Source organism: Equus quagga, chromosome 1 (genome assembly GCF_021613505.1).
Source record: "Equus quagga isolate Etosha38 chromosome 1, UCLA_HA_Equagga_1.0, whole genome shotgun sequence".
Lineage (NCBI taxonomy): Eukaryota > Metazoa > Chordata > Mammalia > Perissodactyla > Equidae > Equus > Equus quagga.
Genome location: NC_060267.1, coordinates 104,634,941 through 104,652,021, shown reverse-complemented (window position 1 = coordinate 104,652,021; position 17,081 = coordinate 104,634,941). Strand labels below are relative to the sequence as shown.

The window sequence follows — 17,081 nt, the reverse complement described above, 5'->3', positions numbered from 1 at the left end:
CTTTGCATACTTTGGTGCTCCTGTGTTGGGTGCATATATAGTTGTAAGTGTTATGTCTTCTTGGTAGAGTGTCCCTTTTATCATTATAAACTGCCCCTCTTTGTCTCTCTTTATCTGTTTTGCTTTGAGGTCTACCTTGTCTGATATAAGTATGGTGACACCTGCTTTCTTATGTTCATTATTAGCTTGGAGTATTGTCTTCCATCCCTTCACTCTGAGTCTGTGTTTGTCTTTGGGGCTGAGGTGTTTTTCCTGGAGGCAGCATATTGTTGGGTCTTGTTCTTTAATCTATCCTGCTACTGTGTGTCTTTTGATTGGAGAGTTCAATCCATTTACATTTAGAGTGATTATTGAAATGTGGGGACCTAATGCTGCCATTCTGTCACTTGTTTTCTAGTTCTCTTGATTTTCCTTTGTTTCTCGTACCATGATTTTTGGACTACCAATTCAGGTAGGTAGTTTTCTATATTGGCTTTCTTCTTATTTGTAATTTGTATCTTTATTCTTGATATTTGTTTAGTGGTTACCAAGTAGTTTGTATAAAACATCTCATAGAGGGGCTGGCCCCGTGGCCGAGTGGTTAGGTTCGCGTGCTCTGCTGCAGGCGGCCCAGTGTTTCGTTGGTTCGGGTCCTGGGTGCGGACGTGGCACTGCTCATCAAGCCACGCTGAGGCAGTGTCCCACATGCCACAACTAGAAGGACCCACAACGAAGAATATACAACTATGTACCGGGGGCTTTGGGGAGAAAAAGAAAAAAAATAAAATCTTTAAAAACAAAACAAAACAAAACAAAACATCTCATAGATGAGATAGTCCATTTTCTGATAGCCTCTTATTTCCTTAGTTTAAGCCCATCCCTCTCCTCTTCCCCTTCTAGGTTGTTATTGTCAGACTTTTTTTCTTCCTTTTTGTGTTGTGAGTTTGTTGTTAAAATGACAGGATTATATTTATTCTATGTGTTTCCCTTCCTTTTATCTTTAATGTTATACTTAGCCTTTGCTAACCTGTTCTCATGGAGAGCTGCAACTTTCTGATTTTGTCTTTCTACTTATCTCCTTTGCTCTGGGTTTTATAACCCCTTTACTTTTTTTATTTTTTCAGGTATGAGTGTTTGCCTGAGCATTTCTTCTAGGGGAGATCTTGTGGCAATGAATTCCCTTAACTTTTGTTTATCTGGGAAAGTTTTTATTTCTTCATCATATTTGAAGAATATTTTCGCTGGATAGAGTATTCTTAGCTGCAAGTTTTTGTCCTTCAGAGTTTTGAATATATCATTCCACTCTCTTCTAGCCTGTAGGGTATCTGCTGAGAAGTCTGCTGACAGCCTTATGAGGGTTCCTTTGTAGGTTATTTTCTTCTGCCTTGCTGCCCTTAGTATTTTCTCTTTGTCATTGACTTTTGCAAGCTTCACTACTGTATGCCTTGGGGTTGGTCTTCTTACATTGATAAAGTTTGGAGATCTATTAGCTTCTGTCACCTGGAGTTCCATCTCTCTCCCCAGGTTTGGGAAGTTCTCAGCCATTATTTCTTTGAACAGGCTTTCTGCCCCCTTCTCCTTCTCTTCCTGCTCTGGGATACCTATAATCCTTATGTTGCATTTCCTAATTGAGTTGGATATTTCTCAGAGAGGTTCTTCATTTCTTTTTAGTCCTAGTTCTCTCTCCTCCTCTATCTGTAGCATTTCTATATTCCTATCTTCCAAATTGCTAATTCTGTCTTCGATATTATTGACCCTACTGTTCAGAGAGTCCAGATTTTTCTTAATCTCCTCCATTGTGTTCTTCATCGCCAACATTTCTGATTGGTTCTTCTTTATAGCATCAAGCTCTTCTGTGACATAGCTCCTGAACTCATTGAGTTGTCTATCTGTATTCTCTTTTATCTCATTGAGCTTTTTAATGATGGCTATTTTGGAAGGCAGCTATGCTAACCACTATACCACCAACGCATCTTAATGATGGCTATTTTGAATTCATTGTCATTTAGGTTATAGATTTCAGTGTCTTCAGGGTTGTTTTCTGGGTACTTGTCATTTTACTTCTGGAGATTTAATATATTTTTTCATACTGCTTTATGGTGTGGATTTGTGCCTCCGCATATAGATAGAGTTGAGTTATTGCTTCCACTTGCTGCGTCTCAGGGCGGAGGGCAGGAAGCAGCTGTGTAATCTGCACTGACCAGGACCCCTGTGAGTTGTTGTTGACCAGACCTGGACCCCTCCTCGGGATCACAGTGGCCCTGTGGGGTCTCTCGTCAGCTGTGGGGACAATCACAAGGGGACCTCGGGTTGCTGGTGCCTACTGTCACAGACCACCTAGACATGCTCCCTCCTTAGGGTCTGCAATGGTGTTACAGGCTTTCACAGCGGCTGGGAGGAGGTTCACCTAGATTTGCAGCTCTGTCACCGTCAGAGCCCGCAAGACCTCACTTGTCCACTATGGGCCACAGCAGAGCTATGGGTATCTACTGTAGTCTGTAGTTAGCTCACAGAGCTGTGCTATTTCTGCCCCAGGGCCTTCCAGCCTTGTGATTGCCGGGTGGGGCCTCTCCACTGCATAGAGGCTTTCCCTGAGGTTGCTGTGGGATCATGGATTTTACCCCTGGACGCAGAGCAGTCTTGCTGGGACTCCAAACTGCCACTGCCCACTCACATGGTCTCTCTGGGTCTCCCTTGCCCCCTTGGGGCCACAGCAGGACTTTGTGTATTAGAGGTGGCTGGCAGGTTGTTGCACCTGCTGTCTCCTTTTGCCCCAGGGCTTCCCAGCGTTCTGAATGCTGGGCAGGGCCTCTCCGCTAATGCCAGTAGAGGCTTTCCCCGCAGCTGCTGTGGGACTGTGGATTTTCCCACTGGACCATGGAGCAGACTCGCTGGGACTCCAACCTGCCACTGCCCACTCACACGTTTCTCTGGGTCTCCCTTGCCCCCTTGGGGCCACAGCAGGACTTTGAGTGTTAGAGGAGGCTGGCTGGTGGGTTGCTGCTCGGCCGGGCTCCTTTTGTTCCTGGGGCCTCCCAGTGTTCTGAATGCTGAGTGGGGCCTCTCCACTAATGCTGAGTAGAGGCTGTCCCTGCAGCTGCTGTGGGACCATGGATTTTCCCACTGGGGTATGGAGCAATCGTGGGGGGGTTAGGTAGGGCTTTAGTCACCTATTTCCACCATTGTGCCGCCGCCGTGTGCGGACGCCTGCCTTTGGTGCCGTGGTGATGCTGTGAGTGTGTCAGCCAGTAGAAAGTCGCTTGCAGGTACTAGGCTATCTGGGGGTCAGAGAGTTTTCATCTATCTCCACCTCCTCCCGGGGGGAAGTCCATCTACCTTCCGATGTATAGCAGCACAGGTATCTCAGGCATCTTCAGATGCTGTGTGGATATCCTTAGTTGACCGATGAATGTCCAATTAGTTGTAGTTCGAAGGGGGAGAGACAAAGAAAACTGCTCGCTCTGCCGTGTTACTGACGTCACTTATTCTGAATTTTTGATATTTGTCATATTGCCTGTCCCTTTCTGCATCATGTTGTGTGTAGAATTGATAAGCAAACCTGTATTGTTATCCAAGTCACGGTTAAGATGTGGTAATCAGAATACTTTATTGAATATTTTTGTTTGTGTGTGTGTGTGTTTCCCTGCTGTAAGCTCCTACACAAGGTTCTGCACACATGGAATACTTAGTAAATATTGATGAATATTCATTCATTTAGATAAATAAAATAAAAATAAATCAGACAGGACCAAAGACATATCACTGTTAGCTCCTTTCTTACTAACATCAGTTCATTCCTTACCCAACATTCTTTGAATAAGATTATTTTGCCAGTTCTTAATTCCCCTAATTATGTCAGTATCCAATTCTTACTTCTTTATCTTGGAGTAGCTTTGTCAGAGACCTTGCTAAAGTCCAAATATCCTAGGTTCTGTGTCTCTGGTTTTCCTGTGATCAGGCAGAATTGTGACTACTCTTCCATGACTTGTTCTTAGAGAAATCATAGCGGCCTCTTCTGATTACTCAAGGATGCTGCATACATTTGTGCAGGTTGTGCATTACACAAGAGGCCACATCCAAAGGGGTTCCATTTAGATCATAGGCGTCATGGGTGTATTTTTGTAATGACTATTTTCTTGCAGACAAAGGTAAAATGTCTTGAGCTAACTTAATATATTACAGCAATTTTCTAAGAAAAGAAAGTAAAATGTCTTGAGGAAGGGGTGCAATTTTCTTTTTGGTTGTTTTAAAGATTGGCACCTGAGCTAACATCTGTTGCCAATCTTCTTCTTCTTCTTCTCTCCAAAGTCCCCCAGGACGTAGTTGTACATTCTAGTTGTGAGTGCCTCTGGTTGTGGTACATGCGATGCTGCCTCAGCATGGCTTGATGAGCGGTGCCATGTCTGCACCCAGGATCTGAACCAGCGAAACCCTGGGCCACCGAAGTGGAGTGTGTGAACCCAACCACTCGGCCACGGGGCCAGCTCCCAAGGGTGCAATTTTCTAATTGTACAGAAGTGCCACGTGGACTAGAATGGCCTACATGACACCTTTCTTGGGAGCAAATTTTCTGTCCAATGGGCTACAGAATACATCCTTATTCTCATCTTTGGAAATCAGGTCTTTTGAAAATCTGAAATCAAGTGTTTGCTCGGCCCAATTTTTCAGCACCTCTCACGTCTTCCAGGACCCCTTAAAGATGACCAGAAAGGAGAACCAGAGAGATTCTGTTATTCAGCCAGCTTTTAGGCAACCATCACAGATTTTAGTTGTTGGCGCACATCAGGGCTCCCCAGTGATTCAGGTGAATCCAGGGGGCTGTCCCTCGTGTGCAGAATGGACCAAGGTGACACTGTTGATTGGTGGAGGTAAAAGAAAGGACTGCGAAGTAGGCATGCTGTTCTCCATCTTCCTTGCCTTGTCTCTTTCTCCTCTTTCCCAGATCTTCTCAGCTTTCACTGTCACTCCCTCACAGCCTTGCCACACCCCACAAAGCTGGTACCCAGTGCATCCATTCTCAAAAACTGACGCTGAACGGGAGCAGATTGTGATGGTTAAGGTTATTATAGAAGACAGAAAACAAAAGAAAAACAACTCCCAGAAGTAACCAATGAGACTGAAGTTTCAGTTTGAAGACTGGAGGTGACTTCCGCTTCCCCAATTGACCTCCTGAAGAAGCAAATCTTGTCGATTCTCTAAGAGTAGAGGTGGCTCACACGGAGCGGGGGAGACAACTTGTCCATGGTTGCAGTTATCGTGCCTGCTTATGGATCAGCTGGTACCGCCTAACAGGCATGGGCACAGAAAGGCATTTTGTGTGGTTTGGTGTCTTGTGGAGACGTCAGTTGGCTCAGGGGCATCTTGACTCTAATGCAACTTATAAAAGGAATTGAGGCGTCTCTACCCAGCTGGTTCCCCTGTAGGAGTCCTGAGTTTTCATCTTCTAGTAAAGTCTAATCTTTCTTCTAAGTTTGGAACTTTTCCCCCTCATTTTGGAGGGAAAGCTTTTTAAATCTCCCTCTTTAGCAGCCTCGCAAATTATTTCCAAAACTCAAGAAGTTGCAGAAGCATCATTAGCTGACAAAAATGTGCATTGGCTCCACTTGTCACAGGGGCCCTCTCTCCACTCCTGGCCATCTCCACCTCCTTTTTACCCATCAGCAGCTAAGAACATGTTCTGTTTGTCAGCAGGACTTGGTCATGTGGTTTGGTGCTTATTTTAATGACTGCCAGAGCTTGCAGCCCCACAGCTGGGAAAACGAGAACAGAAGCCTGCTCTGTGTGCTCCATTTTGACCCAGAGAAGGTACTTTAGGGCCAAATTGCAGTTGTTCTGGCACTTTTGCGAAGTGAATGGCCCCACATGGCCTCAGAGAAATTGAACACCGAGTACTCCTAACTCCTTAGAACTCGTTCCTCTGGACTTCCCGTTGATGACCTGTAGGAGGAGATCATCCGTTTCATTTTAATTAAACCTCTGCTGTGACTGCAGTGCTCCTTTGAGGGTGGGGAGACTTCACTGAGCTGAGCTTCACGCAGAGAAAGTTTTCATAGTGAGCATGGGAAGGGCAACCACATGAGTCAGGCACTGTTGGCTAGTCGGGCGGGGCTGACAAGAGAAAGTAATAGCAGCTACTGTTTATTCACTGCTGACTGTAGGCCAGGCACTGTAACAGGCACATCATACACTTTCTCCTTTAGCCCTCCAACAACCTCCTGGGTTGGGTATAATTATCCTTATTTTGCAGATGAGAAAATCAAGGCACAGGGCATGAAGTTATCTGCCCAAGGCTACTCAGCCAGGGAGAGGTGGAGCCAGAACTCAAACTCCTGTTTATCTGACTGAAGACCAGGCTTCCAACTACCTTAGCTTTTAGCATCCTTTCTCGGAACCATTCAAAACTTCCCACCCCTCCCCAAGCAAACAGAAACCTGACAACACACACGCGGAAAAATTATAGCAAGGGATTTTTTTTGGTGTAGTCAGGCTAGTCTGTTTTTCTGCTCTCCCTCCAAGGGTCTAGTTTCCCTCAACACAGTTTTTTGTTTTTGTTTAAAGATTGGTACCTGAGCTAACATCTGTTGCCAATCTTCTTTTTTTTTTTTCTTTCTTCTTGCCCCCGAAGTCCCCCCAGTACATAGTTGTATTTTCTAGTTGTAGGTCCTTCTTGTTGTGCTATATGGGACACTGCCCTAACATGGCCTGATGAGCGGTGCCATGTCCACAGCCAGGATCCGAACCAGGGAAACCCTGGGTCACAGAAGTGGAGTGCGTAAACTTAGCCGCTCGGCCATGGGGCCGGCCCCTGTTTCATTTTTTATTTCTATGATGTTTATTTTCTGCCAGTTTTACTTCTTCATTTCCCAAAATCCTACACTGGCTTAATATTTGTTGTGTCCAATCCTGTTGGTCCCCCATGGAGGGAGAATGGTTGGGCAGGCTCACTGTAGGAAACTCTTCTGCTCCAATTAATTTTGTAGGCAGCAAAGCCAAGATACTTCCATCTTCAGCACCTTTAATAACAAAATGCCAGAGAAATTTATGGAAGTGGTATTTCATTTAGACTCCTTATTTAGAGCAATGAATTTCTTTTCACCAAAGCTAGATTTAAATAGGTCATCTGTTAATTGTTGAATGAATACAGGAATGTTCTTTGTAGGATTGATATAGCTTGAATATAGGGTTTTCTGTTGTACTTTTTTGTTCAGGTATAACATACATACAGTATAGTGCACTAATTGTAAATATTACAGCTCATAGATGTTTACGTATATACGTGCCTTGTAACCGCCACCTAGCTCAAGGTATATAGAATTTTTCCAGCTCCCCAAGAGGCTCTCACTTGCCCCTTCCCAGTCAACAGCCCCACTACACCTGTAGTTACTATTCTGTCATGTTGATTGGTTTTGCCTATTGAATATAGCATAGGCTGAGTGTGTGCAGGCACTAAAATTGCCTTAATATTTTATTTTGGAGCAGTTTCAAACTTACAGAAACCTTACAAGAATGAGACAAAGACCTTCTATGTACCCTTTTCCCAGAGACTCCATTCAGATTTTGTCCCAGTAACATCCTTTACAGCAGAATGTCAACCCAGGATCATGTTTTGCCCCGAGTCATCATGTCTTTTACTCTCTTTCAGTCTGGGACATCTCCTTAGGCTGCCCTTGACTTTTAAGACCTTGACACTTTTGAAAATTATAAGCCAGTGCCAGTCACTTTGTAGGATGTTTTTCAGTTTGGGTTTATCTGATGTGTCCTCCCGATTAGACCCAGGCTATTAGGTATTTTCAGCAGCATACCGTAGATGCTATGTTCTTTCCCTTGCATTTTATCAGATAGCACACAATGTCTATTTGTCTCGTTGCAGCTCATGTTAATTTTGATCCCTTCTTTAAGGTGGTGTCTGCCAGATTTTTGTCTCCTTTATAATTAATAAACTTTTTGTGGAGAGATACTTTGAGACTGGGAATGTAGGCTTTTAGCTCATATAATCATGGGAAGACTTTCAGGAAGAAAGATTTATTCTTTACTACTTTGTATTTGGTTGAGTAAGTTTTCCTTTAAATTGATTTGTTCACGCGTATTTCCTATCCTCTAAGATCTTAGTCCTAAAAAAACAGTAATGTTTAGAGACTTTCCAAGTGGTATGGCATATCTCCATCTGTGCTTCATGATTTCTTACTCCAGTCTCCATGTTCCATCACATAAGCCTGGAGTTTGTCCTCCCAATCACAGAAGCCTGGGTTATTTCCTTCTCTTGTTTCTCTTGTGGAAGGTAACTATAAAAGGTTTCTAGAATTCATCTTAGTAGCATTTGAGAGTCACTCTGCAAGGGACTAGGGTATGTCGAAAGGAATATGAGCCAGGATCTGTATTTGTGGAATTTACAGTCAGATTGATGGAGAAAGACAGATAAGCAGAGTTGAACAGTAATACTAAATGTAGTAGCTTAGAGACAGAAATGATTAACTATGGCTGCTAGGGGAGGAGCAGGACAGGAGTGAAGAGTGAACAGCTGCTCTGGGAAGGCTTTCTAGAGCAGTTAACCTCTGAGCTGGATTTTGAAAAGTGCCAGGCATCACAGGGGTGGGGGTGCCTTTCAGACAGAGGGACCTGTTTGTTCAAGGTTGCAGAGGCAGAACAGCAGGCTTGTCAGAGGAGCACCAAGCAGCTTGATGTTTCTTTAGCAAGGTGGAGGTGAGGAGTGGCAGAGCCACCAGGATGGCACTTGAGAAGTTGGGAGGCAGTAGCAGGGATCCAGGAGAAACTATGAAGGAAACCGTGAGAGGTGTGGTCATGTGCCTGTTTAGGATGTGGAATGCCACTGCTGTAGTCTTTGCCGCATGTTATGAGCCTCAGTAAATATCAGGTGAGCTTCGTCTGCTTGATGATGCTGACGTGTGTGAGAGTGTTCTGTGTAGACTACATTTACCAGCTGAGAGAGATGTATTTGCAGTGTTACAAGGTGCTTATTGTAGACCAGCGGATATGGCCTTGGAGTCTGGCCTTGCAGTCTGCTTCACCCTCAGCACTCCTTGCGTATCTCTACTACCCCCTAAATAGATTTTGCCAAAAGTGTCAGTCTCGCTAAAAACAAAATTCATTATTGGCACCTTCAAAGGATCAAAAAATTACATGTTTGGAACATCATCTAGTCTGGGGTGAGCAAGCAATAGCCTGTGGGTCAGATCCTGCCGGAGGCTTTTTTTGGTGCAGTCCATGAGCCAAGTGTGTTTTTACATTTTTCAAGAATTGTAAAGAAGAAGAAGAAAATATGACGGACACTTTTGACCTACAATGCCTGAAATATTTACAATTTGGCCCTTTTCAGAAAAAGCCTGCCAACCCCTTGTCTCGTCTGACTCCCCGAGGCAGTCATTCTTCGTGCAGTATTCCCTGGCAAGTAACCGTCTAACGTGTGCTCGAGCACCTCTGCTAGTGAACATGCCTTCTCTCTCTGGTCAGTCTATTTCTTGTTTGGACAATTCAAGCTAGTAGTCATTTTTTAACTCTGCTGAAATTTGTCTCACTATAGCCTCCTTCCATTGGCCCTTTTTGGAGGAAGAGAGCTGTTAAATCATGTCAATATTTACTGAGCTCTTAACATATTCTGGGCACCGTGCTAAATGCTGAAGAAAGATGAATAAGACATGGTTCTTGCCTCAAGGATCTCCCAGGGGTTATTTCTTGGAACCAAAGTAGTTGAACCGCTAATCTTATATCTCTTTCATCCCCTGTCTTCTTGCCGTTGGGTTAGGGCTTTTTTCTATAATTATTTTACTTATTTCTGTATTACTATTCCACATACACAAAATTCTTTGAATTTTCAATACAAAATTCAAAAGGCAGAAAGGTCATACAGGGAAAAAAAGTCTCTCCACACCCTTGGCTCCTGCTGTCTCCATAGCTTCTTTCTTGGGAGGCAACCGTTATTACATATTTCCTGTGGGGATTTGACTTTAAACAACAGCATCAACACAAAATTTAGGTTCCTTGGGACAGAAACTTTTGATAAATCCTCATACAATGGCATTTTCTGAGCTCCTACTTGTGTAAGTTGCTGAGCGTGACCCAGTTTTATTTTTGTAAAGGTCTGAAATTTGTACCACATTTTGGCAGTGGACAGCCCCAGGGGGTTTGTATGGCCTAACCGCCACCTGCTGTTTCAGTTTAATCTTGACTGGATGTTTTGGTTACTGCTGTTCATTACAGTGTCGAATCCTCATCAAAGCCTTTCCTCTTTCATTGAAAGTGACACAGTCCCATCTTGTGTAACTTCTGGTTTCACATCCTGAATATGACAGAAATAATTTGAAATAAAATTGAACCACACTTATATTGATGCCTATGTCAGTATATAATGTTGAAGTATGATGGAAATAATCTTGGAGCTTTCTAAGCTTAGCAGAGGCCAGAAGTCTCACCTGCACTGTTCTGGGTTATATAGGCAAGCCTTGCTTTTCAGGAAGCACATACTGTTTGGATCTAGGTTAGTTACACATAAATGACTTTGCACCTAGGACTCACTTCTCACTCTCTCTGGAATCCCCTTCTGGATTACTTAAATCTTTCCTTCCGGCTTAAGAAAGATGGCGGTATAACATAGATATATAGGTTCGTATATGATACATTTATACTTGAGTATCCTATTTAGATGTTTCCAGCAAATTCGTAATCACATGTTGCTGCTGTTGCTTAAAACCTTTCCATTGTCTTAACCTGTCAGGCAGCAGTTTCAGCAGCTGGACACCAACCATATCCTTTTGTGAAATAGGCTTTGTAGGTTCTGTTAGGAATTTCTCAAAGACCAAATAAGTGAGAAAATGTTGGAAGGAAGCGCCTCTTGTGCAAATTACATTCTCAGCCTGCCTGTTTATCTTCTAAGTGGTCTTCCTGAGTCCCTTCTTCTCAGCTGTTGAAGTTCTGTATGGAATAGAATTTTCTGTTTTGTCTCTGGCCCTCAGCAGGTCGTCAAAATGATGATGAGTTACTGTTGATCTTTAAGAATAAGTTGTGGATGACTAATGTGTGGGGGCCTGATGACCCGTCACATAGGATTTCAGATGAGGTCCATTTGTGCCACTCTCTGCCACTGTGTTGATTTCCTTCCAAATTGGATGATTGCTCTGGCCATGGACTTTTTTTTTTTTTTTACTCAGTTGAAGAGGAGGTTAGTATGTAAATGTCTTTTAAAATGATTGGTTATTTTTGTGCGTGTATGGGGCTGATGGGCAATATAAAGATTGTGAAAAGGGGGTTTCTTCCTTTAAGGTATTATAGTATAGAGATGAGGGTCAGGGCTCTGAAGCATCAGACCTGGGATATAATCTCAGCCCTTCTACTTCCTGACCGTGTGTCTTTGGGCAAGTTACTTAACCTCTCGGAGCCTGTGTTTTCTCTCCTGTAAAGTAGGCATAATAGAACTGCTTTGGGGTTATCATAAGATAGTATGTAAAATGTTTAGTGTAGTGCTTGGTACAGAATAAACATTCAGCTAGAACAGTTACTATGACTACTGCTGTTACTTAAAAAGTTTTGAAAGGAATACGATCCGAAAAGCAAGTACAGTTCTTGGTGGTAAATGCTCTAATGGAAGTTTCCATCTGTCATCCTGAAGGAGGGAACCACTGACACCCAGTGATTGTGGGTGTTAATGAGCACTTCATAAAGGATTCTAAGAGAGGAGAAGGAGTCTTCCTGGTAGAGATGAGGAGAGGTTTCCCAGAGGCAGCAGCAAAGGTATAAGGTCGGGAAGCTAGCAGGCTAAGGCAACGGTGACACCTTACTCTCTGTGTAATAAAGCCAGTGAGGTTTTGTTTGTTTGTTTAAACAAGGGAGCCACCTGTGCTGATCTGTTCTGGTGGCAATGTGACATTTTGTGTGGAGAAGACAGGGAATGAGGGCAGTGACCTGTGAGGATGTTGCTGCAGAAGCCGAGGTGGGGTGGTGGGGGCTGGCGTGTGGCAGTGGGAACGGAGAGAAGGGATGCAGAGCTGGACAGGAAGATGAAGTTGCATGGAGAGCATGGGCATTGCAGTAACACTGGAGTTTGGATCCTTGTTTCCCCGCTTTCCGAACTGTACGGCCTTCTGTGAATTTCTTCTGAACCTCAGTTCCTTCTTCTGTAAGATTGGAACTGTCACTTCTTAGGTGTTTGGGAGGAGTGAATTCAGGTGCACAGCCTGCTGCCGTGCCTGGTCCTGGTCAGCCCTCAGTAACTGTCAGCTTCATTTCCCTCCAGAAGACTGTGTAAGGTTGAGCCTCTAGCAGTTAGTGCTTTATTGGACGTGTGAGAGAGAAACGTTGAACATGACTTTGAGGTTTCTACCTTCAAGTATAGTGGTACTATTAAGTAAACTAGGAAAGATAAGAAGAAGGGCAGAATTTGGGGAAAAAATATGTTCAGTTTTGGATTTGTCAAATTTGAAGTGTCTGTGAGAAATCCCAGTCCTGGCTTGCAAAGACACTTAAATATGTTTAATACAGTCCTGGGATTTATTGGCATATAGATGGAAATTGATGTAGAAAATGAATAATTTTGCTTTTGGGAAAGCTTATAGACGGAGGAGAGGGCTGAGCATGGAAACTTTCAAAAACCAACAATAGAAAGAAAGTGCTGGCTACATTGCAGAGGAGGGAGGGGAAGGGAGCCGGTGGGGGCCTGGAAAACCAAGCAGGAGGCTGTTAGGGGCTCCGGTCTGGCGTTTCTCAAAGTGTGGGCCCCAGGTCACCTGTGTGAGCGTCTGTTTCTCCATTGGGCACTGAAGTCACAGTTCGGAGGATCCGCAAGCTTTTCTGGGGTCTATCAAAATAGGAGTGACCTGAAACAAGATGAACATTCTGAGAGTAGAAAACCATAAAAGTCCTTTCAAACAATTAAAAGCCAGAAAATTTTTCAGATGGGACAAGGGGGCATTTAAATGTTTGCTATGACTTCTTTCCAAAAGAAAGAGTGCCAGTGGCCTGGTGGCATCAACATAGCATCAAACTTGAATCAGAATCACCTGGGACGCTAGTCAGACTTGCAGGCTTTGGCCCCCCTCACTCTTCTTTCTCTCCTCCCGGGTGGAGCCCAGGCATCCTCATTTTTTAATAAGCCTTCAAGGTGGTGAAAGCTTGAAAACCCTTGATCAGGCCTTGTCTAGTGATGCTGCAAGTCCATACTGAGATGCTGGTGAGTTTTAAGGACAGTGATGCCCTTATAGCCTGTTCTGTTTTTCATACTCTGCCATCACATTGCACTTTAGAAAAATCCAATGGCATTGACCCTCATTTTTTTTCCTTTTTTCCTGAGGAAGATTTGCCCTGACCTAACACTTACGCCACTTTTCCTCTGTTTTGTATGTCTGTCACCACCACAGCATGGCCATCGACAAGTGGTGTAGCTCTGCACCCGGGAACCAAACCTGGGCTGCCAAGGCGGAACGTGCCAAATGTAACCACTAGGCCATGGGGTTGGCCCTTTTCTTTGGGCCAATGGATAGACATACCCTCCTGGAGTACCAGCTACTGCTTTGTGTGTTGTGTTATTGGTTCTGTTTCTTCTAATCTGCTAACTATGGGCATTCTCTAGGACTTTGTTGGGCTGTGGCTTTTCTTTCTCTGAGTAACTTCTAAGAACTGATCATTCTCACCTGCTTTAGTTGTTGTCACAGTGTAAATGCCTCTTACATCTCTGTGAGCCCACCTTCTTGGGCCAGCCTGTTTCCTTGGACCCAGTTTCCCTTGACTCTGCCATTGTCCTCAACAAAATGTTTATCATCACCCTTCTGCCGCTGGCTCTTCCTCTCAAGCATCTTTTCTTTCAGTGGAGCTGCCCTTCTCCTAGCGAGTCACAGCTTGACACCTCAGGGGCCTTTTCCTCCTTTCGTTCCTTGAATCCACTGAGATACCAGGTTTGGTCACCTTTTCTCTTCCAAGGTCCCTCCTGAGGGTCTCTAAGTCTTTCCTCCTCTGCTCTAATTCAGGTCTTAATAAATTCTTAGGCTCTCAACTGCTTTTCCCTGTTCTCTGCCTCCTTCAAAGCCATTTTGCCATTGCAGAATTCTGTCACATTCCCTGTTCAGAATGGTCACTGGCTTCCCGCTCCAAATTTTCAGCCTCACTTTTGAAGCTTTCTTTGCATGTGTTCACCCTGTGACCCATTCAGCTTTGTGTGCGTTGCTCGTGCGCAGTACGAACCCTCCACTAAGAACAGCTAGTGGTGCTTCTCTGATTCTACCACAGGGGGCCGGCCCCATGGCCAAGTGTTTAAGTTCGCGCGCTCGCTGCGGCAGCCCAGGGTTTGGCCGGTTCGGATCCTGGGTGCGGACATGGCACCGCTCATCAGGCCACACTGAGGCGGCATCCCACATGCCACAACTAGAAGGACCCATAACTAAAAATATACAACTATGTACTGGGGGACTTTGGGGAGAAACAGGAAAAATAAAATAGCTGGGTTTGATTCTACCACGGGGGTTCCTCTGCCCTTCTTGTTCCTTCCTCCCTGTGTGCATCTTCCCGCTCCGTACCTATCCTTTCAACATAACTCAGCATCCAGCTCCCTCACAGAGACTTCCTCCCTGCTCTGCCCCACACTCATCTCCTTTTTCTTGATTTTTAACACTTTTATGTAGAGCCACCTTTGCATTTTCCCATATAGTTACTATCAGTCCAAAGCTCCTTGTCTCTAAGACTAAAATCCAACAAGTTTGGAAAACTGAAAACTATTTAACAATCTTGGCACAAAACTCAGGCAAAACCTCTCTGAATGGATGTGAACTGTCTTTTTAAATTTATCCCATCTAGTGTGACTATTCATATATTCTGCTTGAGAAGTAGTAATCTCTCTGGTCATGGGGCAGTTGGACAGGATGGAAAGTGAAGGGACGTCATCAGCGTGTGCTTTGGGAACTGCCGAGTTCTTCTAGTAGTATTGTGCTTCTCAAAACGGGCTGTGTGTACTCCTGAGAGCGTGCAGGGGAAATAGGAAATTACAACGTACGCATGCTTCATTGCCAGGAGGGTCAAATGTATTGGATGATTTGAGGGGGAGAATGAAGTGTTAAAATAGACATAGTACAGTAAAATGCCAATCTTCCATGCATTTAAAATATACAAGACAAGGTTTCAAAGGAATTCACCTACTGTGGTTAGGTGGGGAGAAACTTTTTTTTGGTAGTTGAGGTAACGTTGGTTTATAACGTTGTACGTGTTTCAGGTGTACAACCTTGTAATTCCACCTCTCTGTATTCTACAGTGTGCTCAACACCAAAAGTCTAGTTTCCATCCATCACCATACAATTGACCCCGTTTACCGATTTCTCCCTCCCCCCAACCCTTTCCCCTCGGGTAACCATCAGTCTGTCCTCTGTATCTGTTTATTTCTGTTTTGTTTTGTTTGCTGTTGGTATTTGTCTTGAGAGGAACTTCTTCATGCTCCTCCTCGGCTGGGGTGCTCAAGCCCTGCTCTCATTCAGAACTCGAACAGTTTGCATTGTTGTGTGTCTAACTGGCTAGGCTTTGGATTTTGTACCTGTAAAGTTCTCCAGGGCCACATGGGATAGGCAAAACCTTCTGAGACCATGACTGTGTCGAAGAAGGAGTAACCCTAGTGCGCCAGTCAGACTGACTTTAGGAAGAAAGGAAGACGCAGGCAGGTGAAGGCCAGAAAGGCTTACGTAGAGAGATCAGCCATGTCGTGAGGAGGCTCAACTTGACAACAGGGGCAAATTACTTGGGTTGATTTCCAAAGCCGTGTCTTCAGGTAGCCCACCATACCTCTCATTAATTTTTATTCATTTGTTTTACTTAAGCATTATTATGAATGTTTTGTGCTATTTTGCTGTGTTCTGTCTTGTTTTTCTAATAGGCATCAAATGATGGCAGCAGCCCCAGGGCATCCTGTTCTCTCCAAATTGCAGTTTGCCCCCTTTAGCAGTGCCTTGGATGTCGGGTTCTGGCATGAGTTAACCCAGAAGAAGCTGAACGAGTACCGGCTGGATGAAGGCCCCAAGGACATTAAGGGTTATTACTGCAATGGTAGGCCATAGTAAATTCCACTTCCTGTCATCTTGTGCTGTCTTCACTGCCCTCCAGTATAGAGTGAGCTTTCCTTTAGAAACAGACACCCTTGTCTTTTTTTTTTTTTTGTAATGCCAAATTCCTGCGTTTATAATATAAACTTTTTTTTCTTTAATTGAGTTAATGGTAGGTTACAATCTTGTGAAATTTCAGTTGTACATTAATGTTTGTCATTTGTGTTGTAGGTGCACCACTTCACCCTTTGTGCCCACCCCCCACCCCACCTTTCCCCTGGTATCCACTAAGCTGTTCTTAGTCCACATTTTTAAATTCCTCATATGAGTGGAGTCATACACAGATTATCCTTCTCTAGCTGGCTTATTTCACTTAACATAATTCTCTCAAGGTCCATCCATGTTATTGCAAATGGGATGATTTTGTTCTGTTTTGCAGCTGAGTAGTATTCCATTGTATATATGTACCACATCTTCTTTGTCCATTCGTCTGTTGATGGGCACTTAGGTTGCTTCCACGTCTTGGCTGTTGTAAACAGTGCTGCAATAAACATTGGGGTGCACAGGACTTTTGGGATTGCTGACTTCAAGCTCTTTGGATAAATACCCAGTAGTGGAATAGCTGGATCGTATGGTAGTTCTATTTTTAATTTCTTGAGGAATCTCCATACTGTTTTCCATAGTGGCTGCACCAGTTTGCATTCCCACCAACAGTGTATGAGGGTTCCTTTTTCTCCACAACCTCTCCAACATTTGTTACTATTAGTTTTAGATATTTTTGTCATTCTAATGGGTGTAAAGTGATATCTTAGTGTAGTTTTGATTTGCATTTCCCTGATGATCAGCGATGATGAGCATCTTTTCATGTGCCTATTGGCCATCATTATATCTTCTTTGGAGAAATGTCTGTTCATGTCTCCAGCCCATTTTTTGATTGGGTTGTTTGATGTTTTGTTGTTGAGTTGTGAGAGTTCTTTATATATTATAGATGTTAAGCCTTTGTCAGATATATGACTTGCAAATATTTTTTCCCAGTTAGTGGGTTGTTTTTTTGTTTCAATCCTGTTTTCATTTGCCTTG

The 17,081-nt window shown here is 43.9% G+C and overlaps 1 protein-coding gene across 3 annotated transcripts in view; it reads left to right on the top strand.

The window, feature by feature from the left end:
• ATG7 (autophagy related 7) overlaps positions 1-17,081 on the top strand; it is a 258,483-nt gene that overhangs the window by 9,991 nt on the left and 231,411 nt on the right. Inside the window, exons 1-2 of one of the 3 annotated variants that reach the window (XM_046641447.1) lie at positions 9,327-9,442; positions 15,836-16,005. In XM_046641447.1, coding sequence (XP_046497403.1) covers positions 15,843-16,005 — 163 coding nt within the window. In that variant the 5' untranslated portion in view covers positions 9,327-9,442; positions 15,836-15,842. Of the gene's footprint in view, positions 1-9,326; positions 9,443-15,625; positions 15,731-15,835; positions 16,006-17,081 lie in introns of those variants that run through there. The other 2 variants (XM_046641438.1, XM_046641431.1) reach the window with 2 other exon arrangements.